Raw genomic sequence first — 25,585 nt, 5'->3', positions numbered from 1 at the left:
CACCCCCACCCTCTGCTGCTCTCTCTCACTTGCTCAACCACACACTCACTGTGCTATGCTACTCTGAACAATCAGTGGTCTGTCACGCCTTTCAGTATCAGCCCAGCTCGCTTGGAACCTTGACCGAGGTGGAACCAAAATAAGTACAAGGTACCAGGTACTGTCCACAATGGAGAACCAAAAGAGGTCTAGTGAAGCCGAGTCGTGCCGAGCCCTACCCTTCATAAAGTCTTGTATGTTTGGAGACGTTTTGGCTTGACTGACAGGTGTCTCTGAGGTGGTTGCTGCTACACTGGCTGCCGTTTGCTTGACTTGAACTCTATTCAGGCTCCATTCCGTTGCTCCAACTTGGATTTGAATATGAGAAAGAGGGTTGTGAGCACAAAATCCAAACCCCAGACTACAATACTTTCTTCATAAACTGTGTATGATTGTAATGAATCTCAAACAATGGCTCAGAGAAGGAAATGTCAATATCTTTTACACTTTTGAACTTACCTCTGAGTGGCGACAGAGGCAGCAGCGTCCAGGGCAAACTGCCTCATCACACTCTCCTCTAAGTACTTCTGCTCCCACTTGGTCATATCGGCCTCCAGAGCCAGGATCCGTTCCTCCTTCTCCCTCAGATGCTCCATGAGTGCTGTGGCGTTGTACTCTGACGGGGCAACACCACTGCTTTGAGAGCCTCCCTGACGCTGGGAGAATGCAAGAGAGAAAGCAAAAAGAACAAGGGAGACAGAACACAAAAGAGGACTCAAAACAAAATATGTTGCGAGGTTAACTCCTATGTTAACATCCTAACGCAGTCATTTTATGTTATGACAACATTAAATAGTAAAAAATTAAAGTTTGAAATATTGTTCATGTGCTTTTTAGTGTATAATTAAAATATTTTCTATTGGAAGACGGGTGTGGTGTGTTACCTGCTGCATGCGGAGAGACTCCAGCTCTCTCTCCAGTCTTGTACGGAGTCGATGCTCAAGTTGTTCTCTCTTCTCACAGGCTGCCTGGAGCTGCGCCAGAGCTTGTTGCATCTTCTCCACCTTCTCCACGTAAACCTGCTTCTTTTTCAGCTGCATGTGTGCACACACACACACACACACACACACACACACACACACAGAAGGCAATATTTTCACCATATATATAATATATACAGTGCTGTGAAGAAGTATTTGTCCCCTTCCTGATTTCTTATTTTTTTGCATATTTGTCACACTTAAATGTTTCAGATCATCCAACTAATTTTAATATTAGACAAAGATAACCTGAGTAAATACAAAATGCAGTTTTTAAATGATAAAATAATAATAATAATAATAATAATAATAATACATTTATAAATAGTATTTATAAAGGGCTAATTGTGGTTCCTATAGTCTCTAAAAGTAGAACAGGAGCCAGAGCCTTCAGTTACCAAGCTCCTCTCCTGTGGAACCAGCTTCCAGTTGTGGTTCAGGAGGCAGACACCCTCACCACATTTAAGAGTAGGCTTAAGACATTCCTCTTTGATAAAGCTTATAGTTAGGGCTGGATCAGGTGAGTCCTGAACCATCCCTTAGTTATGCTGCTCTAGGCCTAGACTATTGGGGGATTTCCCATGATGCAATGAGCTCCTATCTTCCTCTCCCTCTCTACATTTTAATAACTTCCCTTCTTCCCCGGAGTTCTTTCTCGTCTCGCAGGTTCTCATGGATCCTCCTCCATGACTCCCACTGATAATATTACTAATATTATTGTTATTATTATTATTATTACTACAATTACTATTATTACTATAGTCAATGCTTATTGTCCCCCATCGTTGTTGTCATCTTCGTCATCATCTTCTTCATGTTCATCATCATCAGTCGCTACAATTAGGCTGGGGTCCTTTTCTATGCTGTGGTTTGGTGGGGAGGAAGCAGCAAGAAGAGAGACGCCGCTCGACTGGACAGACTGGTGAGGAAAGCTGGCCCAGTGGTGGGCACATAGCTGGACTCTATGGTGACAGTGGCAGAAAGAAGGACCCTGGACAAACTGCTGTCCATACTGGACAACACCCACCACCCTCTGCACAACACCTTCACCAGGCAGAGGAGTGTGTTCAGTGGCAGACTGCTGTCCCAATCCAGCTCCACCAACAGACTCAAAAAGTCTTTCGTCCCCCTGGCCATCAGACTGTACAACAGCTCTTTGTCTGTCTGTCTGTCTGTCTGTCTGTCTGTCTGTCTGTCTGTCTGTCTCTCTCTCTCTCTCTCTCTCTCTCTCTCTCTCTCTCTCTCTCTCTCTCTCTCTCTCTCTGTCTGAGGCTTCTGCCTCTTAAAAGGAAGTTTTTCCTTGCCGCCGTTGCCAAGTGCTTGCTCATGGTGGTACTGTTGGGTCTCTGTAAATAATTTTATAAGGAGTCCGGTCCAGACCTGCTCTATTTGAAAAGTATTGTGAGATAACTTCTGTTATGAATTGGCGCTATACAAATAAAATTTAATTGAATTGAACTGAAAATTTCACTAGTCACACCCAGACCTGATTACTGCCAGACCTGCTGAATCAAGAAATCACTTAAATAGTACCTGTGTGACAAAGTGAAGTAGGCTAAACGATCTTAAAAAGCAATACATCATGGTGCAATGTAGAAATTCAAGAACAGATGAGAAACAAAATCATTTATCAGTCTGAAAAGGGTCACTTTTCAGCCATTTCGCTGGAGTCCCAAAGCCATTTCTAAGGCATTTCGCTGGAGTCCCACGCCATTTCTAAGGCTTTGGGACTTTAGCGAACAGAGGTGAGAGCCATTTTTCACAAATCAAGAAAACTTGGATCAGTGGTGAACCCTCAAAGGAGTGGCCGGCCTACCAAAATTTCTTCAAGAGTGCATCAACGACTTCTCCAGGAGATCACAAAAGAACCCAGAACAACATCTAAAGAACTGCAGGCCTCACTTGCCTCAGTTAAGGTAAGTTAAGTTCATGATTCAACAATAAGAAAGAAGCTGGGCAAAAATGGCATCAATGGGGGAGTTCTAAGGCAAAAACCACTGCTGACCAAATCCTGAAGGAGAATATCCAACCATCAGTTTGTGATCTCAAGCTCAAGCGCACTTGGGTTATGCAGCAGGACAATGATCCGAAACACACAAGTCCACCTCTGAATGGCTTAAAAAAATCAAAATGAAGGTTTTGGAGTGGTCTAGTCAAAGTCCGAACTTAAATCTGATTGAGATAATGTGGTGTGACCTTAAACAGGCCGTTCGTGCTCGAAAACCCTCCAATGTGGCTGAATTAAACAATTCTGCAAAGAAGAGTGGACTAAAATTCCTCCACAGCGATGTGAAAGACTCATTGCCAGTTATGGTCGAGACAGACGACCACCCACCTAGAGCCGGAGGATCTGTCCTAGGTTTCTGCCTTTTAACAGGCAGTTTTTCCTTGCCCTTGTCGCCAAGTGCTTGCTCATGGTGGTACTGTTGGGTCTCTGTAATTAATGTTTTAAAGAGTTCGGTCTAGACCTGCTCTATTTGAAAAGTGTCCTGAGATAAATTCTGTTATGAATTGGCGCTATACAAATAAAATTGAATTGAATTGAATTGAATTGAATTATCACAAACCTTATTGCAGTTGTTGCCGCAGAGGGGGGCACATTAGGTTTAGGGGGCAATTACTTTTCCACATAGGGCCAGGTGGGTTTGGATAGCTTTTTTCCCTTTATAATTTTTTTATAATTTACTTGGGTTATCATTGACTAATATTAAAATTTGTTTCATGATCTGAAACATTTAAGTGTGACGAATATGCAAAAATATAAGAAATCAGGAAGGAGGGAAATGCTTTTTCACAGCACTGTAAACACATATATAAGTTTATGTAATCCTAAACCATACAGGGTATCACTTTTTTTACACTTTGACATGATGTTGTTTCTGAAAGTGGATTAACATTATTATTGTTATCATTACATTTTTGAGTGTCCAAACAAAAACAAATCAGACAGATTACAGACAACACTCGTATCTCCACTTGCTCTGGGCTGTAGTCTTTGTTACTGCTCAATAGACTGATTTACATCGGAGTGACTATCTGCAAAAGCAGGAAAATAAATAGCAAGTGCAGAGAAAAGAGGAAAGGAAGACAGAGCCGAGAGGAGCTGTGAGAAGGCAGGCTGAGGGCCAAGAATCTGATGGCTCTTTCATTTTTATAGAGAGCGGGATGGAGCAAGAAAAAAGCTTGCAGCTCTTTTGTTCTGACAACAAACAAGCGTTGTCTGTCGGAGGCCGGCTTTGGCCCTGCTTCCGCCGTTTCCTGTCCTGTACCCCACCCCCAACCCCCACACCTCCTGGATCCAGACCAAGCGAGAGCCAGCCACCAGCAGCTGCGCAGGATGGCTGGCAAATCCAGGATGGAGGGATGATGGGTGAAGAGGTGAGGGGAGAGCTATGGGGGAAGAAGGAAAAAGAAGGAAGGAGATGGAGAGGGTGCAGAAAGAGGAAATCAAGATTAAAAGGTTGAGAGATGGAAGAAGAAGCAGAGAAAAAGAAAAGAGGGACAATGAACAGAAGATGAAAGAAAGGGAAAAGATGGAAGAAAGAGTCAACAAGGAAGCAGGAGGGAGGGTGGGAAGAGAGAGAGAGAACATATAAATCATCAAGAGAAAAAGGAATAAAGTGTGAGCAGTAAGAAAGGATGAAGAATAGCACAGCTGAGGAGGAAGACTGCAGACAGAAACAACATGCTGACGCCAGTGTTTTGAAAAAAAAAATTGTGGAGCTCAGAGGTTATGACCTCTGATATGGTAACCATGGTGACCACGTCCACTACAAGCATGTGAAACAGAAAACAGGAAGAGGTTCATCTGTGAGGCAACAGATTTTTCCCTTGCAACTGTTCTTTTTTTTTTTTAAGCACCAATGTCAGCATATAGTTTCTACTGCACAGATAACTCCTTATGTGAATTGATACAGACATATATGTAGATCAAAGGATGAATCCTGATGACTTTCCATCAAGAACCAACATGAGGTCAAAACTGTTATCAGTCCAATATTTTGATTTATGAAAAATACCTACAAAACTAAAGACATTCTCATCAGCCTCAGCTGAACTTTGTGCTGTGTTGTGTTTAGTGCTAATTATTAAATGCTAAGCTAAGATGCTGAAGATGATAAATATCAGGCAAAATCTACTGAACATTAGCATGTTAGCAGACTGGTGTTAGTATTGCTCTATTTGTACAGTCACAGAGCTGACTCTAGACTCTCTTCAGTCATATTCTATTACTAGTTGTTACTGCATCCCATGCCCAAGCCAATACAGATACCAATTATTTGTAATCATGGACACAAATATTGTATATTTGGAACTGATATATATTTGCAGTCAAAAATTAGAAATACCAGTGGTACAGTGTAACTAAGTTCATTTATCCTACTCAAGTACTGTACTGAAGTACAATTTTGAGTTACTTTCTATTAATTTATACTTTACTCCACTACATTTTCGATGAAAATATTGTACTTTATATTACACTACATTTATTTGATACATTTAGTTACTAGATACTTTACAGATTCACATCATTAATATAAAATATAAATCAACTAATAAACTATGATATAGATGAAGCTACCCAGCAGTATAAAATAAATAAAATGAGATCCACCTTTACAAGCTGCACTTTTACGTCTGGTACTTGTATACAGTTCTATATTTCTTTATTTTAAGAGAACATTTCAATGTAGTAGTAGTTCTCTCCCTCAATCCTCTCAATAATAATAACACTGTTTACATCAAGTTTATTACTGAGATCTGGGAACACTGTGACATCACAAAAAGAAGTCTGGCAGTTTGTGTCGTGTCTCTTCTGTATAGCACTTACTGCACTGTATTATTTATATCCTGTTCTGACTCTGCTCAACTTGTGTCCACAGTGCCACGAATGAATGTGATCTATAGCACTATGTGTGTTAAAGTAACAAGAGAAGACAAAGGACCAAATCATCTATTTCCCCATGCTTCAGTTCCATCCATAGCCACCAGGGGACATGACAGTATACACTACATCCACTGAGTCAAACAGACAGATCAGCAGATCTGTGAGGAAACACTGGTGTCAGATAGCACGGCAACACCAGAGCCAGAACACAGAGATTTTCCACTAAAGTAAAACTTTGGTAACCAGGAGACACAAGATACTTGCCAAGAATCAAAACAAACAATAAGGTGACCTGATTTTCTGTACACAGGCAGGCAACTGTGAGTTTAAGAAAAATAAGAAACAAATGAGATGTTGAAGCCACTTACACAACAGTGCGTGTCTCCACAGTCTGCCTGATATTTTATTCATTTTCTGCTATTTAATTTTACCAAGGAGCTTACCAATTCTGAAGGAGTTTTATGACACAACGCTAGTTTAATCATCTCACTACATAAAACTTGGCGTCAGGGGTTAAAGGCATACGAGTCCCAAACTCACACCCTGCATGCTGCCCAAGAAATTATCCACACACAACAAAATAAGAAAATACAGACAGAGGTCTTCACAGTCTCTGCAGATACAGACACAGATTCTGGCAAAAATAGAGCGAAATGATAATTCAATTAAATTGATACGTATCACAATACAGGGTTTATGATTTGATATATTGCAATACTGTAAGCAAGCCGATATACTGTAATTTATTTTTCTTTAAATATTATTTTACGAAAACGGTCATAGTATAAAGAACATACCACCATATGTATAAAATCTTTTTTTAGCACACCCAGAACAGTGGGATCTGCATTTTTATCAGTCCCTGTAACATCCAACATGTCAGCTCTCAGTTTATATTTACAACCCTGCTATCTAGCTGTTGGGGGTTTAAACACAAAACTCAATACAGGGTTTTTGAGAATTGACACAATATCACAAAACAAAATATCGCGATACAATATTTTTTTTAATTTTTTCATACCCGTAGTCAAAAGTGAAATCGCGTGTCTCCAGTTCAAGTATGGCCTTTGTACCTTTCCGCATTTAATTGCCCATCTCTCTCTCCACATTCTGTCATTTCTTCACTGTCAAAAATCCCTAAGAAAGATGAATGACATGAAAATGCCTTAAACAAACCTTGATTGACAGGTCAAATCAATATTCCAACCTTGTTTCTTGCAGATTTTCCCCATTTGCAAAGCAGCATCTACATGTTTTCATCTTGCTTAGATTACTGCAATTATTTATGTTCCTGTCCAAGTCAATAGACCCTCTCTAAGCTTCAGAGTCAGAGAGCAGCAGCGGGAGGGGCAGGGCCCTGGTCTAGAGGTTTAAAGGTCCAGTATGTAGGATTTAGTGGCATCTAGAACAAAATATCCCTTCCCCGTTCACTTCCAAGCGTGAAGGAGAAACTACACTGAACAAAATTATAAACGCAACACTTTTGTTTTTGCCCCCATTCATCATGAGCTGAACTCAAAGATCTAAGACTTTCTCTATGTACACAAAAGGCCTATTTCTCGTAAATATTGTTCACAAATCTGTCAAAATGTGTGTTAGTGAGCACTTCTCCTTTGCCGAGATAATCCACCCACCTCCCAGGTGTGGCATATCAAGATGCTGATCAGACAGCATGGGTATTGCACAGGTGTGCCTTAGGCTGGCCACAATAAAAGGACATGCGAAAATGTGCGGTTTCACTGTATTGGGAGGGTCCGGGGGGGGTCCGGAAACCAGTCAGTATCTGGTGTGACCACCATTTGCCTCACGCAGTGCAACACATCTCCTTGGGTGTCATGTCCTGTGAGTATGCTGGCCATGCAAGAACTGGGATGTTTTCAGCTTCCAGGAATTGTACAGATCCTTGCAACATGGGGCCGTGCATTATCATGCTGCAACATGAGGCGATGGTCGTGGATGAATGGCACAACAATGGGCCTCAGGATCTCGTCACGGTATCTCTGTGCATTCAAAATGCCATCAATGAAATACACCTGTGTTCGTTGTCCATAACACACGCCTGCCCATACCTGCCCATGACATGATGGTTAAACACGGCGGCTCGCAGCATCTGTAGATAAATACAGCTCATTCTAAGGTAACGAAAACAACAATTTCTATTGTCAGGTGATTATATAAAAAACATACCTATGAATATTTCTGACAATAAAGCCTCCTAAATGTTACACACTGGACCTTTAAAACGCTAATTATGTAATCACAACACCGCCAGCTGGGAGCCTTGCTGCCTGTCATCCCTCTAGAAGTAAACCTTTACTGTGTTTGTGACAGCCCACCTCTCACAGCTTCTAGGACACTAAATACAGTAAGTCACAGTTCAGGGTTCCCACTGTTTTCAAGAAAGCATTGTCCAGGTGGTAAATGGTAAATGTACAGCACCCTTCTAGTCTTCCAACCACTCAAAGTGCTTTTTTTTTTTACATTACATGCCGTTTCACACACATTCACACAGCGATGGCAAAGCCCATCAAACAAAAATTAACGCATTCACAATGTGGGGTTCAGTATCTTGCTCAAGGATACTTCAGCATGTGGCAGGAGGAGCCGGGGATCGAACCACCAACTTTCCCATTAGGAGAGGACCAGCTCTGCCTCTGCACCAGAGCGGCCCAGGTGTTGTTCTAGACACTTGCTCACCAACGCTCATATAATTTACAAGTAGACCAACACATTTAATTCCAGTTATCTCACAGCTTATCCTACCAACAGTCGAGTTTCAAACAAAATATGCACCCAGGTTTACGTAGGCGATCTGAGTGAGGGACTAAAATACAATTTTTGGTAATTTTAATCCATGACTCGAAAACTAGTCTCTAAATTTCCAGGTTTTCAGGATGTGTGGGAACCCTGACAGTTGTGGCTGCAACCATTAAATATTAGAGGTTTCTACATACAGATAGAAGAAGTCTTCATTCTTATGAGTCAACAAGCTGTACCTGGCTTGAGATGTGGCTGTTGGCTGATTCTAGCCTCCCTAATGAATATTTGTTTAGTTAAGAAAACATCATGGAGAAAAATGCGTGACTTTAATTAATTAAGTGGCTTTAAAATGGTTTTTATCTATCCTCTTATCTCTCTATCTAAATCAGGGTTTTCTGGCACAAATCCACCAACCAGAACTGAATCCTGGATTTAAAAATCCAGATGGTGCTCTTACCTCCTCCTCCAGCTTGACCACCTTGGCCTGGGCGTTGTTGAGAGCCTGGTCTCGGATCTCTATGTGTCTTCTCTGGTCTTCCGTGGTGGAGCGCAGTGCGTTCAACTCCATCTCCAGCTTCTCCTTCTCACGCAGAGCCTCTTTGTCTGAACACACAAGCACATGAACACACGTACAAACACAATGTCTGCTTATTTCTTTATAAAGCTTATTGCTGTACACACCAAATATCAGTCATGTTACACAAATTGTTTTGTGAACTACCTGCTGTTTTGTTTCATCAGACACAACCAATTTGATCCCTGAGGAATGCCAGGGGTGGCATGTTGAATGTCCCAGCCTGTGTGTGTGTGTGTGTGTGTGTGTGTGTGTTTGTGTGTGTGTTGTACCCACTCTGTGTAAGCAGCTGGGAGATGGTTTTGCGGTTGTCCTCAGAGCCGTCACACTCTTTAGCAGCGAGCTGCTTGTTGGCCGTCTCCATGCGCTCTTTAAAACAACAACATACAACACACATGCTCAAAATGAAGACATTCACTGATCTATAGCATCAAATCATGTCATCTTTAAAGGACCAGTGTGTAGGAAGGAGGAGTTTCATCTAGCGGGGAAGTTACAGACTGCAACCACTTGAATGCAGCTGATCCCTTTAAGTGTGTAAGAGACACACTCAGACAGGTTTGTCTTTATTAATTTGCCAGGTGAGCCTAATTAATGGTAAATTACCTAAGGATGTTGTTCCACAATATTAAGCAAGTCACAGGTTTCATGCAATGTAGGGGAAAAAATATCTTTCTGCAGATGAAAAGCGTGAAATAGTGCAGTATCTTTCAATAGGTAGGAAACTAGTGGATATTTTACGAAATATTAAGAGAGATCATCGTCCTGTGAAAAGATTTGTGTCTCATTCAGAGCGCAGACGAGTTCGTTCAGATAAAGGCGTGTTTGAAAAAGTTTCTGTAAGGCTAATTCATCATATTAAGTGAGCAGCTGTGAAAAAGCCACTGATGAGTAGTAAAAAAGGTATTTGAAGTTGCTGGTGCCTCTGGAGTCCCAAGGCCCTCTCGATGCAGGATCCTCCAGAGGCTTGCTGATGTGCATAAAGCTGTATTTCAGCCACCCTTAAACAATGCCCACAAGGAGACATGGTAAATGGACCTGTACTTGTATAGCGCCTTTCTAGTCTTCCAACCACTCAAATCACTTTTACACTATGTGCCACATTCACCCTTTCACACACATTAATGAAACTAACATTCATACACATTCACACACCGATGCACGGCATCGGGAGCAATTTGGGGTTCAGTATCTTGCTCAATGACACTTTGACATGTGGCAGGAGGAGCCGGGGATCAAACCCACAACCTTCTGATTAAGGAACGACCCACTCTGTCTCTGATCCACAGCCGCCTGATTGCAGTAGGCTGAGAAATACATGAAGACTAATTGTCTAACAGTTTTATTCACTGATGTATGCCGTGGTACACTGGATGGTCCAGATGGAAGGAGTACTGGATGGCCACCATGTCCCAACAAGGCTGCAACGTCAGAAAAGAGTGGTGGAGGGATGTTTTGGGATGGAATCATGGGAAGTGAGTTGGTAGGCCCCTTTAAGGTGCCTGAAGGTGTCAAAATGAACTCTGCAAAATATGTGGAGTTCCTAACTGCCCATTTCCTGCCATGGTATAAAAAGAAGAACCGTGCCTTCCGGAGTAAAATCTTTTTCATGTAAGACAACGCACCATCCCATGCTGCAAGAAATACCATTGAGGCCTAGGCTGCTATGGGCATTAAGGGAGAAAGAATCACGGTGTGGCCACCATCATCTCCTGACCTCAACCCTACTGAGAACCTGTGGAGCATTCTTAAAAGGAAGCTCTATGAGGGTGGGTGGCAGTTTACTTCAAACATCGGCTCTGGGAGGCAACTCGGGCATCCTCAAAGGAAATACAGGCAGAAACTGTACATGGACTTACAAGTTCAATGGATGAGAGAGTTGCTAATGTGATATCAAAGAAGGGCTCCTATGTTAATATGTAACTCAATCTGTAAAGATGTTTTTGATTGAAATAGCTTGGATTGGAGAAAAATTACACCCTAATGCAAAAAATACAACAGATTTATGTTTTCAACCTTTAGGAACTATTGAGTGGGCGCCCGGTTAGCTCAGTTGGTAGAGCTGGCAACCCATATATGCAGCCGCCTAGGTTCAAATCCGACCTGCAGCCCTTTGCTGCATGTCATCACCTCTCTCTGCTCACCTTTTCTGTCTCTCTCTAGCCATCTCTGTCAATAAAGGCATAAAAGGCCCAAAAAAGTAATACTTTAGAAACTATTGAGTGTTTTGAAACTCTGTTTTGCATAATAATTTGGAACACTGCATTTTGAGTTTTTTTGCAAAAAAAAGCCATTGTCATCATTGGTAATTTAATTTAATAAAATCCAGATTACGATACAACTGTTGAGGAATAAAAAATGACTGCCAATTATTTTGACTTGATTTAGGGAAAAAAATAACAAAAACGGTATATATGCATAATAATTTGGAACACAGTGTAATAAATTATAGAAATGAAATATAATATTCATGGAATGGTTTCATGCCTATGAATATTATATTTAATTTCTTCCAAAAGATCCTCCTAAATGTTACACACTGCACCTTTTAGAAGTATCAGTTTCAGCACCTCTATAGAGTGCTGCAGGAATAAGTCCTAAAACCCTGAACTGAGTTTGCATTTTTCCACGTCTGGTTCCCAGGCCTTGAAGTCAGTGTTTTGATTTCAGTGGGTTTTGGTTAGTTAAATAAGGTCTGTGGTTAACACAAGCTTAAGAGATTTTTCAGGTTTTGCTCTGAAAAAGCTGTCACATGCTACCAAGTGGCTAAATGACTACCGAGGTTGTCGTGTCATTAAACATCAGCACAAAGAACACTTGATGATTAATGATCAAGCTAAAAGTTACCTTTGTTTCTGGTGATCCCATTTATGCATCCAAAATCATGAAGTGGTGTTCATTTCATATGATTATCTGATGTAATAAAACATATAAAAAATTTAACAGGGTTGAGCTGGTACAGCAAACATAAGCTATCAATCTATTATGTATTGGTTTAAATAAAGATAATCAAATAGGTCAAACCTATGTGATTTTTTTTTAGATCAAATAACTTATTTGGCCAATTTTGACAGCACTTACATACACCAACTAAAATGGCGTAATCAGTGCACAAACTCTTTACTTTCTTTCAAGATCTCCAAAACAAAGCTACAGTGAGTGCATGTTGACCTTTGACCCAGAAAAGTGGAGCAAAGTATCCATTACACGTGCACATGTCTGCCAAAGCTATGAAGGAAGAAACAGAAAGGAAGCAGGAAGGAGAGATGGCAGGAAAGAAAAAGAGGCTCTGTGGTGACTTGTTGTAAGAGGCTCCCAGTGGACCTGAGCCTGGGCTGCAAGCCATGAACGGAGCTTTCTTCTCTCTAATGTGTGTGTGCGTGTGTTGGCAAGAGTTGTAGAAAATGGCCAAGCGTATTTTTTCAAATTGTCAGAACAATTATTTCAGCATCCATTCATTCAGCATCCATTCATTCTGACTCATTCTCTCAGTGTGCATTCACACTGGCCTACATCATCTTTAAAGCTGCAGTAAGTAATTTTTCATAAAAAATAATTTTTATCATATTTGCTGAAACTTTAAGACTGACAGTAAGACAGATAATTTGTACAAAAATCTGTTTCCTCTGGCTCCTCCTAGTACTCCTAATGGAATTTGCAAGAATCCACTGGGCCGAACGATAACCAATTGGTAACCAAAAACATATTTTTTTATAAAAGTTACCTACTGTAACTTTAAACCTGATTGTGCATTGTGGGTGCACCTTTTCTCCATACACAGATTTGTTTGCTTTGTAGTTGCAGCTAATAGAGCTCATTCTGTCAATCAGTCAGTCCCACAAACACAGCAGAATCAGTACATGTACTACTGCAGCAACATATAGACATACGACATATAAATAAAATTGGTTACCCCTCCTCTTCAACACATCGACATTTTTTCAATCTGTTTAAAAAACAAAACAGGAAGCTGCTTCCACCAGTGTAGTAATATGCTCCATTTGCAGTCAGTTGTATCCGGAGTGTGATTCTGGGAGTGGTTGCAGCTCCCTGCTCTCTCACCTCGAAGGTCCCTGTTGAAGTCGTGCAGTCGGCGCACCTCGAGCTCCAGCTTGTTTCTCATGGTTTTCTCCAGGGCTTCCCTCTTGGAGGAGGACTTGGCAAGGTTTTCATAGGCCTCTGACACCAGCTGGATCTCTGTTTCCAACTGGACACAGGCACAGGAGGAATGAAGGGAAGCAGAGTTAACACAGGAAGGAAATGCATCAAACCATTATGTAAATGTTATTTCTCTATCTACATTCATATCCAATTACTGACCTGTCTCAAAGATGGCCTCACAGAAAGCCATATGACAAACAATACTGTATTTTGACTGCTGGGTTCGTCATCTGTTACCAGGTGCAGCTTGGTGGTTGGTTTCCTAAACACTGTGTACAGCCCTGGCTTCACCAAATGTGAGGTGTTCACGACTGAGACCATAGATGTATTTTGGTCGAAGCAGACAGCCGCCCACCTAGATTCTGTTCAAGGTTTCTGCCTGTTAAAAAGAGTTTTTTCCATGCCACTGTCACCGAGAGCTTGCTCTTGGTGGGAATTTGAGGATTTCTGTAAATAATTCTGTAAGGATTACAGGTCTAGACCTGCTTTATATAGTGTCCTGAGATAACTTGTGATTTGGCGCTATACAAAGAAAAATGAATTGAATTTAACTGGATAAAGCATAGGAGGCGGGGTTTTGTTCATTCTTAGGCAAAAAATGTTTACTTCCTCGTATAAAGGGGACCTTTCCGCATATGCTTCCACATTGTGGGGCAAACAGAACAAGCGCACTCGAGACTTCCGCTGGCTGAGCCACTCACTTCTACTTGGCCCCAAAAACCTTAGAGACTTAATTCAATTCAATTAAATTTTACTTACTGTCTAAAGATATAGTTACTCTAGATGGCATTACCTTGGCCTCTAGCACCACTGTCAGGAATCTTGGAGTTATCTTTGATCAGGATTTATCATTTAATTCCTGCATAAAGCAAAGCTCTAGGACTGCCTTCTTTCATTTACGTAATATTACAAAAATTAGACACATACTATCACAGACAGATGCAGAAAAACTAATCCATACATTTGTTACTTCAAGGCTGGATTACTGCAACTCTTTATTATCAGGTTGCCCCAATAAGTCCATTAAAACGCTCCAATTAATTCAGAACGCTGCAGCACGAGTACTGACAGGAACTAGAAAAAGAGATCACATCTCTCCTGTACTAGCTTCTCTGCACTGGCTCCCTGTAAAATGTAGAATAGAATTTAAAATTCTCCTCCTCACCTATAAAGCTCTTCATGGTCAGGCCCCTTCATATCTTAAAGAGCTCATAGTACCCTATTACCCCTCTAGAACACTATGTTCTCTTAAAGCAAGGCTACTTGTGGTTCCTATAGTCTCTAAAAGTAGAACAGGAGCCAGAGCCTTCAGTTACCAAGCTCCTCTCCTGTGGAACCAGCTTCCATTTGTGGTTCGGGAGGCAGACACCCTCTCCACATTCAAGAGTAGGCTTAAGACATTCCTCTTTGATAAAGCTTATAGTTAGGGCTGGATCAGGTGAGTCCTGAACCATCCCTTAGTTATGCTGCTATAGGCCTAGACTATCGGGGGATTTCCCATGGTGCACTGAGCTCCTCTCTTCCTCTCTCTTTCTGCACTCATTCAGGTCCCATTAATGCATGTTACTACCTTCACTTCTTCCCCGGAGTTCTTATGCTTTCTCGTCTTGCAGGTTCTCATGGATCCTGGTGGAGCCTCCTGCCATGGTCCTGCTTGACTGCCATTGCCAATATCACTGATATTACTGTTATTATTATTATTATAAGTATTATTATAGCTACGGTTACTGTTGTTGCTGTTGTCACTGCTCATTGTCCCCCATCGTTGCTGTTGTCATGTTCATTATCATCAGCCACTACTATATACTATAGTGTAGTTGTTGCTACTGTTGTTGCTGTGCACCTGTCTGTCTGTCTGTCTGTCTGTCTGTCTGTCTGTCTGTCTGTCTGTCTGTCTGTCTGGCTGTCTGTCTGGCTGTCTGTCTGGCTGTCTGGCTGTCTGTCTGGCTGTCTGTCTGGCTGTCTGTCTGGCTGTCTCTGTCTCTCTCTCACCCCAACTGGTCGAGACAGACGACCACCCGCCTAGAGCCGAAGGATCGGTTGGGTCTCTGTAAATAATGTTTTTTTTTTAAAGAGTTCGTCTAGACCTGCTCTATTTGAAAAGTGTCCTGAGATAACTTCTGTTATGAATTGGCGCTATACAAATAAAATTGAATTTAACTGAATTGAATTCTGGTTTAGCACTACACTAATTTGAATGTGGATAAAAAAAATATCGTGCAGCTCTATTAGACATTCCAAATGTTATCAGACCAAATGGATCAAATAGATACATCTGATAGTGAAACAAGTTATTTTGTGGGGGCTTTGATCCTCAAACAAATGTATCCACTGTTTTACAGCTGCTACAGCCATGACAGGCGCCATTGCTTTATTTGATAAAGCAATTTTGTCCAAACAAATTGGATGACTTTTTTATGTTTTTTCTTGCATGCTTTCATACTGCAAAGTACCTTATCAACAGCATGGTGAGCATTACAGCCCACACACAAACACCAACAAACTCTCTATGAATGATTATTCCAGAAGTGAGATCTGATGGCTCCTATCCATCTTTTCCACGCTACTTTGTAAAATCAAGAATGTGTTCATAGTGTCACATTTAATTTGGAGAGAATAGGTCAGCATATGTTTATTAGTTTAACATTAAACTCATTTAGCAGTTGTTCAAAGCAACGTACAATTTTGCTTTTGCTTCACATATGCACTAGTTATTGCTGTGTACTAGTTACATGTCAGTCTAATTGTCTACAGCCCTCTTAGTGCAACATTTCTCTGCCGCTGCTCAGCAAGGAGACTGTGGAAGCAAGAAGTCGGATTTTCATACTAAAAAGCTTTGGAAGATACCCATTTGGTTTTCCTTACTCAGCTTGACTTTAGAGTGCTTTTTTACACAGAACAAATGGTAAATGGTAAATGGACCTGTACTCGTATAGTGCCTTTCTAGTCGTCCGACCACTCAAAGCGCTTTTACACCACATGCCACATTCACCCTTTCACACAGTGATGGCAAAGTCCATCGAACAGAAACTAACATTCATACACACTCACACACCGATGCACGGCATCAGGAGCAATTTGGGGTTCAGTATCTTGCTCAAGGATGCTTCGACATGTGGCACCAGGAGCCGGGGATCGAACCCACAACCTTCCCGATTAAGGAACGACACGCTCTGCCTCTGAGCCCAACAAGAGATCATCACTTATACTGAAACTGATTTTAGCATGTCAGTACTTACTACTAAAAACGTGTTTGGTGGACACAAGCCCTAACTCACACAATTCCAATCACATTTTAAAGGATATCGACTGATTATCGTTATCGCCAAAATCCCAAAAAATAACAAGATATTATTTTTTGCCCATATCGCCCACCCCTAATAGGTAGGTTTTCATTAGTATATAATCACCAGAACACAAGAATCATTGTGTTTTGTTAACTTAGAATAAGCCATTTTTATCTACAGAGTCCTCTTCTACAGAGTCCGCCATGTTGAACCGCCATGTTTCTACAGTAGCCCAGAATGTAGTAGTACTAGTCTCCTACACACTTAAAACAGGAGGGTGAGGCGAGGGATTAGTAATCTGCAACTACACTGCTAGATGCCACTAAATCCTACACACTGGACCTCCAAAAGAAATTGAACTGATTCTTTAAAGCTCTTGTGTAGAAGATGTTACCTTGTGCAGCTTGGTGACTTTCTCGCGACAGGCCTCCATCTCCTGCCTCAGCATCCTGTTCTCCTCGGTCAGCATGTCCACCATCTGGTGGGCACGTGCCATCATAGCAAAGGGTTCCCCTTGCATGTGGGAGAAGGAGTGTGGGTGGGGGAAATGTCCAGCCTGGACTGGCGGCTGGGGCTGGGGATGTGGAGGTCCTTGGAACTGCTGTTGCTGTTGTTGCTGCTGCTGCTGCTGCTGCTGCTGCTGGTGTTGTTGTTGCTGTTGATACTGCTGATGGTGCTGCTGCTGATAATGGTGCATCCTTGGGGTGGAGCCATATGGGTCATGAGGGAAACCATGACCTCTTGGCTGGTGAATGGGCCCTGGAGTGAAGGGCTCGCCTGCTTGGTGGGACCCGGGACCTTGAGGACTGCGGGACCCCATGCTGGGGTAGGGCTCTCCCTGGCTCTGGGGGTGCAGGTGAGGGAAGGAGGGATGGGAGGAATGGGAGCCGCTCAGCATGCTGCTGAGAATGGAAGACTGGGTGCGGGACAAGGAGCCCACAGAGGTGACGGAGGATGTTGGACTGTGCTGGTGAAGGGGCCTCTGGGAGTGAACTGAACCCTCCTTACTGGACCTGAAGAGAGATCATCTGTGTAATTATATAGTTCTCAATTTCAGCTGGTGTCTGTTTGTGGATATATAGAATCCTGAAAATGTATCACAAAAAGTGTTACAGGCTGACTGGTTGTTTTTTATTATATATTTCCCTCAAATTCTACCCAAAGCGGTCTGAAACACGCTGTGGATGCTTTTTCTTTGTTTACTGAGAGCATTTGGTGTGTCTTTGGCCATGACCAACCACATATTAATTATAATCCTTATAATAACCTTAAAATATTATTGAAATCGCAATTTGGCCAAGTCCAATATGCAAAATGGCAGGATAATGGTAGAATGTGTGAAAATACAGCAAATAATCAAGTACTGTAGTGCTCGAGAGATGCCCTTGCCTACAAGTCTTAAATTAGTTCAATTAAATTTTATTTATATGGCGGCAATTCATAACAGAAGTTATCTCAGGACACTTTTAGACCATACTCTTTATACAATTATTTACAGAGAGTTCCTACCATGAGCAAGCGCTTGGCAACAGCGGCAAGGAAAAACTTCCTTTTAAGAACCTAGGACAGACCACGGCTCTAGGTGAGTGGCTGTCTGCCTCAACCAGGTCTTGTTCTCCAGATGTAAGAAAACATGTTTGTTTGGTACAGACCCCAAAAAAACTCCTTTAGGATTTTGATTGGGTTTCTTTCAGTGAAAATGAATTGCAATGCAAAAATTACCTTTCCACTAATTGTGATTCATATCACAATCACAACATCTGTCAAAATAATCGCACTATTATTATTATTATTTTTTTTTTTACCACAATTGCAGTCCAAGTTAAACACTATACTAGCATTGGAGTGGGGGGACCCAGCTGGGATTTATTTGTAAGTAATTGTTGTACTATAATTGTAATTAAATGTCCTTGAAGGGATGTAGTTCTCTGGGTAGCTCCCTAGTGGGCAGTTCCTCTCAGCGAATCCCTAGAACTGTTTGGTCTGCAAAACGCCTACAAATGTCCTTTAGGGCAGTCTGATTCACCTGCTGTTCGCTTGCTCACTGAGCAGGTCTTGTTTTTGAATAAGGTGGGAAAATACCAGCTGTAAACTGGCTTTGTGCGGAGCAAACATTCCTGCCTTTAGCCCTCAAAGGAACGTCATCAAAGTCAAGCTGAACATGTCCCGACTTGTCCTGCCCTGATGATTAAAATTCTGTGGTATTCATGGCTGTTTGAATCTGGTTCCTCCAAGGGAAACGGACAGGTGTGAAACAGGCCCAACAGGATCCTTCCTCACCATTTTGAAAAAAATTATTGGGAAACCATGAAAAGTTGTCAACTTTTGTCAACAAAACTAAAAGCATTCAGTGTTTGTTACATAATTTCATCCTTGTTAGTGTGGAAACTAATCCTTAAGGACCATTTATGCATCATTGAACAATGAAACTCCTCATGAACTTGTGGGTGTACAGCTCAGTCTGTGACACCATGCGTTTGGGAATCTGTGTGTGAAAAAGGGAAGAACAGCTAGCATCAATGAGCTTGCTGGCACCAGGCGACCAGCCTAACTGATTGATAACTGATCATCTCAGTTTATAAATTGGACCAAATAAAGTTAAATAGTAATCATGGGAAGACATCAGTGACTGTGTGTTTTTGTGGATAATCTCAAGTTCAGCATTTTTCTCAGTTTTCCACTAGATTCAGTTCAATTCAATTCAATTCAATTTTATTTGTATAGCGCCAATTCATAACAGAAGTTATCTCAGGACACTTTTCAAATAGAGCAGGTCTAGACTGAACTCTTTAAAACATTATTTACAGAGACCAAACAGTACCACCATGAGCAAGCACTAGACGACAAGGGCAAGGAAAAACTGCCTGTTAAAAGGCAGAAACCTAGGACAGATCCTCCGGCTCTAGGTGGGTAGTCGTCTGCCTCGACCAGTTGGGGTGAGAGAGAGAGAGAGAGAGACAGAGAGACAGAGAGAGAGAGAGAGAGAGAGAGAGAGAGAGAGAGGGGAGAGGGAGAGAGACAGACAGACAGACAGACAGACAGACAGACAGGTGCACAGCAACAACAGTATTGGCAATGGCAATTTAGCAGACCATAGCAGGAGGCTCCACCAGGATCGATAAGAACCTGCGAGACGAGAAAGCACAAGAACTCCGGGGAAGAAGTGAAGTTAGTAACATGCATTAATGGGACATGAATGAGTGCAGAAAGAGAGAGGAAGAGAAGAGCTCAGTGCACCATGGGAAATCCCCCGATAGTCTAGGCCTATAGCAGCATATCAAAGAGGAATGTCTTAAGCTTACTCTTGAATTTGGAGAGGGTGTCTGCCTCCTGAACCACAACTGGAAGCTGGTTCCACAGGAGAGGAGCTTGGTAACTGAAGGCTCTGGCTCCTGTTCTACTTTTAGAGACTATAGGAACCACAAGTAGCCCAGCATTCAGAGAACATAGTGTTCTAGTGGGGTAATAGGGTACTATGAGCTCTTTAAGATATGAAGGGGCCTGACCATGAAGAGCTTTATAGGTGAGGAGGAGGATTTTAAATTCTATTCTACATTTTACAGGGAGCCAGTGCAGAGAAGCTAGTACAGGAGAGATGTGATCTCTTTTTCTAGTTCCTGTCAGTACTCGTGCTGCAGCATTCTGAATTAATTGGAGCATTTTAATGGACTTATTGGGGCAACCTGATAATAAAGAGTTGCAGTAATCCAGCCTAGAAGTAACAAATGCATGGATTAGTTTTTCTGCATCTGTCTGTGATAGGATGTGTCTAATTTTTGTAATATTACGTAAATGAAAGAAGGCAGTCCTAGAGGTCTGCTTCATGTGGGAGTTAAAAGACAAATCCTGATCAAAGATAACTCCAAGATTCCTGACAGTGGTGCTAGAGGCCAAGGTAATGCCATCTAGAGTAACTATATCTTTAGACAGTGAGTCTCTAAGGTTTTTGGGGCCAAGAAGCTCATCCAGGGATTTTATGTCCTTAAGACGTGTTTGTAATTTAGATAATTGATTAATTTCATCGGGCTTGATCGATAGATATAACTGCGTATCATCTGCATAACAGTGATAATTAATGGAGTGATTCCTAATAATGTTGCCTAAAGCGAGCATATATAGAGTAAATAGTATTGGTCCAAGTACAGAACCTTGTGGAACTCCATGACTAACTGTAGTTTTTATTGAAGATTCATTGTTAACATGTACAAACTGCGAACGATCTGATAAATATGACTTAAACCAGCTTAGTGCGGTTCCTTTAATGCCAATTTGATGCTCAAGTCTCTGTAAAAGAATATCATGGTCAATGGTGTCAAATGCAGCACTAAGATCTAATAATACAAGTACAGAGACAAGTCCATTGTCAGAAGATGTGTTTTGTGGTCCTGTAGTTGCTCTTGAAACCACTCAGATGACTTGTGATGACAAACAAAAATAACAAAAGATTATAAGATTTAACATTTATTAAAAACCTAAAAGTTGGTTTTTAACATAATTTATTACTATATAAACTGTGTCTCGATTGAGAAATTCCCATGTATGAAGGTCAGAGGTCAAAATAGCTCTCCTGGAGTTGGCAAGGATTCAAGATCTTGCTCAAGCACTGTTGATGCTTCTTGTTTTCTTGTTATTATTTCATGGCTTGCTTTGGGGGCTTCATGCCAAAGTAAAACTATTTGACAGTTGCAGTTACTGTGCGTAACCATCCAAACTACTTGTGATTCAATTAGCAATGAAATGAAAACAATACAAAGGAGGTCTTACAGACAGACAGTGCATGTGTGCAGTGCAAGGGTTCCTATATGAATCACACTTTATACAGCATAGCTGTGTAAATGCCTACTTTGAAAATGTACAAAGTAAAAAAACTGCTGGAATTTTATTTTTAGTTAGTTTAATTAGTGAAATAATGGATCATTAATTAGCATATATCAGTAAATACAGAATTGATTTCTACCACTAAGATTTCTTTTAAAGATCCCCTCTAGACATATATACTAATAGTATGCTTGGAACAATTATGTGTGCCTGATATGTTTCCTGATATGTTTTTTTCTGCAAAATCTCTGCATTAAAATCCTTAAAAAGTCATCTACTCCTTCTACCTAATTAAAAATTCCAGAATCTATGAATATGCAAATGTTGCAAAGGTTTTCCTGACAGACACTAGATGTCTCCTTTTTCACTGTAATGTCCATTCTCGGTGTGTCTGCACTGGTGGTTTCAAGTTTCTACACCACTCTGTAGAAGTTGCATACTGGACCAGCCCTGACACATCAATGTTTAAATGTGTCATGGCTAATGTGGTAGCAAATTGTTTCTTATCTTAGCTGTTTTTAGTCTTTTGGACCAAGTCGAAGTCACATCCTCAAGTCTTTGAAAAACACTCAGGGTTGAATTCACAAAAGGATTGTGCGGTTTTTGCAGCCGTTAAACCAGCACAAATGAGACTAAATGAAAACTTTGTACTTCACAAAGCAAATGGTGGAATGCACACCTAACTCAGCAACATTAAATTCATTAGCATCATCACGGTGGTACTGTTGGGTCTCTGTAAATACTGTTTTAAAGAGTTCGGTCTAGACCTGCTCTATTTGAAAAGTGTCCTGAGATAACTTCTGTTATGAATTGGCGCTATACAAATAAGACTGAATTGAATTGAATTGAATTGAATTGAAGAATGTTTTAAGATACAATAAGCAACTTTCTAATATGGATGTTTATATGTTTATATCACTGAACTCACTCTGTCTTTATTGGGGACAGGTGTCTATTTGGGAAGTGCTTCTTCTCTCAAGTTTTGTTCAGCAAATTTGACAACCAACAACAACCTGAATATCAGGTCGTATTTTTTTCTTTGTGCCGCCTGCCATTACACTTGAACATGAACATTGTTTTATGGCACCCAGCATATAGACAGCGAGCAACAGACTTCACATGACAATTTTCACAACTTGGATATATTTGAATGAAACCCTTTGATCAGGGCTCCAGAGTGCGACCAATTTTTTTGAGAGTGCCACTAATAATTTTTCTAGGTCGCACCGGTGCACCTGACGCTGCCCGGGTGAAAACATAAATTTATTCCGCAAGCGCATCATCTCTCTGTGTTCTCCTGTGACTGAACTCACACACTCATGGTAGGATCATATCGTGTTCTAAACCAATAAGAGACAGAGCTCGGGCGGGTCTTTGCCTCTGATTGGCTGTGGTCCTGTTCACCGCGCTAAGTTGTGTGTGTTTAAAAATTGCCAAGCCCCAGTCCTTCGGCGACAGCATCACACTCGGAACCAGAGGAGACCACCGAGTCTGGGATAGAGCCCGGCTCCGAGACCCAAATTAAAAAGGCCAAAATATATTCCTTCAGACAGGACTGGCTGAAACAATTTCCCTGGCTGAGGTACAACAAAGGATGTAACGCAATGCACTGCGTGTACTGTCAGCAGTGCGGTCAGAATTTGGCCGGAAATAGTGCATTTGTGAGCGGGTCAACAACGTTTCGTATCGAAACTTGAAAAAAACAACAAATTGTTTCTTATCTTAGCTGTTTTTAGTCTTTTGGACCAAGTCAAAGTCACATCCTCAAGTCTTTGAGACATGAGACAAGTAATGAATTCTACTAAATCATTTAAATTCTTCTATTTCTTCTTAAATGAAAACAAGCCATTAAACATCCAGTTGCAAGTAATTAATCAAATCATCTGTATGTATGTAATTGTTTAACAAAAACACTCAGGGTTGAATTCACAAAAGGATTGTGCGGTTTTTGCAGCCGTTAAACCAGCACAAATGAGACTAAATGAAAACTTTGTACTTCACAAAGCAAATGGTGGAATGCACACCTAACTCAGCAACATTAAATTCATTAGCATCATCACGGTGGTACTGTTGGGTCTCTGTAAATACTGTTATAAAGAGTTCGGTCTAGACCTGCTCTATTTGAAAAGTGTCCTGAGATAACTTCTGTTATGAATTGGCGCTATACAAATAAGACTGAATTGAATTGAATTGAATTGAATTGAATTGAATTAGCGAATCAAGTTGAGTCTCACAGCAGATAAATCCAAGTTTAATTGCAAGTCCTCATTTCTGCAACACGACATTATGGCACCATGAATCACTAGAGTCCAAGTCTCAAGTCTGGAGCTCTGAGTAAGACTGAACCAAACACCAAATGTGCTGCAAAACTGAAAAAGAATTACTGTACTGTACATACAGTAGAAGTGCAGAGTTTGGTCATTACCGTCCCTTGTCACATTACATATAGACACTTCATTCAGTGTTAGTTAAGTATAATTTTGTATATTTACGTGTGTGTTGATGTAGAAGTAGGTGTTCCTTACCTGAAGGAGCCATATTCAGGTGGCGGCTGGTATCGGACGTGGGGCACCTCCCTCGAGTGCTCCCTCACTCTCTGCTCCTGGTAAAAATGGCTTCCAGGCTCCTGCTGCTTTGTTAGCGAGCCCATTCCTTTGAAGGGGTAGTCTGGAGGTGGGCCACGATGCTGCGGTTTGTAGTAGTCTCCCGGAGGCCCTGGCGGAGGCAGCAAGGGGGACAGCGGGGCACTTGTGACGGGAGCATGGGCCTTCACGCCACTGGTGGCCAGGGAAAGCTGCATAAGTCGTTCGCTGAGAGACCGAACATGTCCTTGCTTCAGATCCTTCAATCCATCGTCCTGGTGCACCTTCCCTGCACCGCTCACTCGCTGCACCGTGGGACGACCCTCAGTGCGCACTTTGGCACTGGTCACCCCAGTGACGTAGAAGGCGGCACCCACTGAGGCAGGGAGAGAAGGCTGCTGGGGCTGGTTGTTCTGCTGCTGAGGCTGAGGAGGACCATGGCCACGGAAATATTGGGACTGCACTTTGGCCTCTTCGTATGAAGGGAGGTCCTCTGGGTTCAGGCACTGCCCTTGGCCACTCCCACCTACTCCACTGCTGCCTCCTGCTCCTCCTCCAGACACTAAACCTCCTCCACCTCCACTGCTCCCACCCCCTCCTCCTACTCTGTTGGAGCCCAGCTTCTCCAGGCCATTGTCGGTTTGCAGCTCCTGTCCCTGGGGCTCCTGACGGGCATTGTGGGGGGTCATGGAGTGATCATCAGAAGGGCCTACCTGTCCCTGTCCTGAGTAACCTCCTCCACCTCCCCCTCCTGCTACTCCTCCTCCTTGTTGTTGTTGTTGTTGTTGTTGTTGTTGTTGTTGTTGTTGTTGTTGCTGCTGTTGCAGCACGTAATTCCGATTCATTTGCTCCTGCAGGAGGCGCTGCAGGACAGTGCTGCCGCCACCTCCTACACTGTTGCTGCTGTTGGACGACTCCTCAACTGCGGCCCTCATCTCTGCCTCACGTTGACCACGCACCTCATGGAAAGACAAGCTCCGTCCACGGTCAATACCCCCTGAGAGGATGAGGAGGAGAAGGTGGGGAGAGAGGAAGAGGAAGCAGTGTGGCGAAGGATGAATTTTATAAGGGTGAAGAATGTGAAGGAATGGAAAGAGAGAGAGAGACAGAGAACAAAAGAGAAAAGGACAAAAAGCATTAACGTCAGAGATGCACATGGACCATCCACCACCATCCTAGACCCCCAACCCTCCCACTGATGCATGACGGGACAGTAGAACAAGACTGGAGGAAGAACAATTTCTGAAAAAGCAGAGGAGCCAAGCCACCAGCAAAATACTTAATCACAAAAACATAGCACAAACATCAAAGCTAACAATTTAAATCAAAGAATAAAGACTGTGACAGCTGTGTGATGACAAGACACGGATCGTAAGCTTGATGCTCTAATAACAGTTGAGTAAACCTCAATCAGAACCTCGCTCAACATTCTCCTTTCATGCATGTAAAGGATAGAAGTCTATGTTGAAGAGACAACCAAGTTTTGAAGATGGTTT

The 25,585-nt window shown here is 41.9% G+C and overlaps 2 protein-coding genes across 6 annotated transcripts in view; one reads left to right on the top strand and one right to left on the bottom strand.

Annotated features, from left to right (window-relative positions):
- Positions 1-25,585, top strand: part of LOC127355472 (kin of IRRE-like protein 3) — a 413,394-nt gene that overhangs the window by 352,508 nt on the left and 35,301 nt on the right. Inside the window, exon 17 of one of the 2 annotated variants that reach the window (XR_007881766.1) lies at positions 3,379-3,402. The exons of the other annotated variant lie outside the window; for it this stretch is intronic. The gene's annotated coding sequence lies outside the window, so the exon portion shown is untranslated. Of the gene's footprint in view, positions 1-3,378; positions 3,403-25,585 lie in introns of those variants that run through there. 2 annotated transcript variants of the gene reach the window in all.
- Positions 1-25,585, bottom strand: part of amot (angiomotin) — a 63,290-nt gene that overhangs the window by 14,113 nt on the left and 23,592 nt on the right. For all 4 annotated transcript variants that reach the window (XM_051386376.1, XM_051386380.1, XM_051386377.1 and 1 more), the window contains 7 exons: positions 24,033-25,086; positions 17,084-17,702; positions 13,304-13,448; positions 9,518-9,610; positions 9,125-9,270; positions 924-1,073; positions 499-695 (listed from right to left, as the gene is read on the bottom strand). In XM_051386376.1, coding sequence (XP_051242336.1) covers positions 499-695; positions 924-1,073; positions 9,125-9,270; positions 9,518-9,610; positions 13,304-13,448; positions 17,084-17,702; positions 24,033-25,086 — 2,404 coding nt within the window. The remainder of the gene's footprint in view (positions 1-498; positions 696-923; positions 1,074-9,124; positions 9,271-9,517; positions 9,611-13,303; positions 13,449-17,083; positions 17,703-24,032; positions 25,087-25,585) is intronic.

This window comes from Dicentrarchus labrax, unplaced genomic scaffold, assembly GCF_905237075.1.
Source record: "Dicentrarchus labrax unplaced genomic scaffold, dlabrax2021, whole genome shotgun sequence".
In the NCBI taxonomy this organism is placed as follows: domain Eukaryota; kingdom Metazoa; phylum Chordata; class Actinopteri; family Moronidae; genus Dicentrarchus; species Dicentrarchus labrax.
This window is presented reverse-complemented; position numbering and strand designations above follow the sequence as displayed.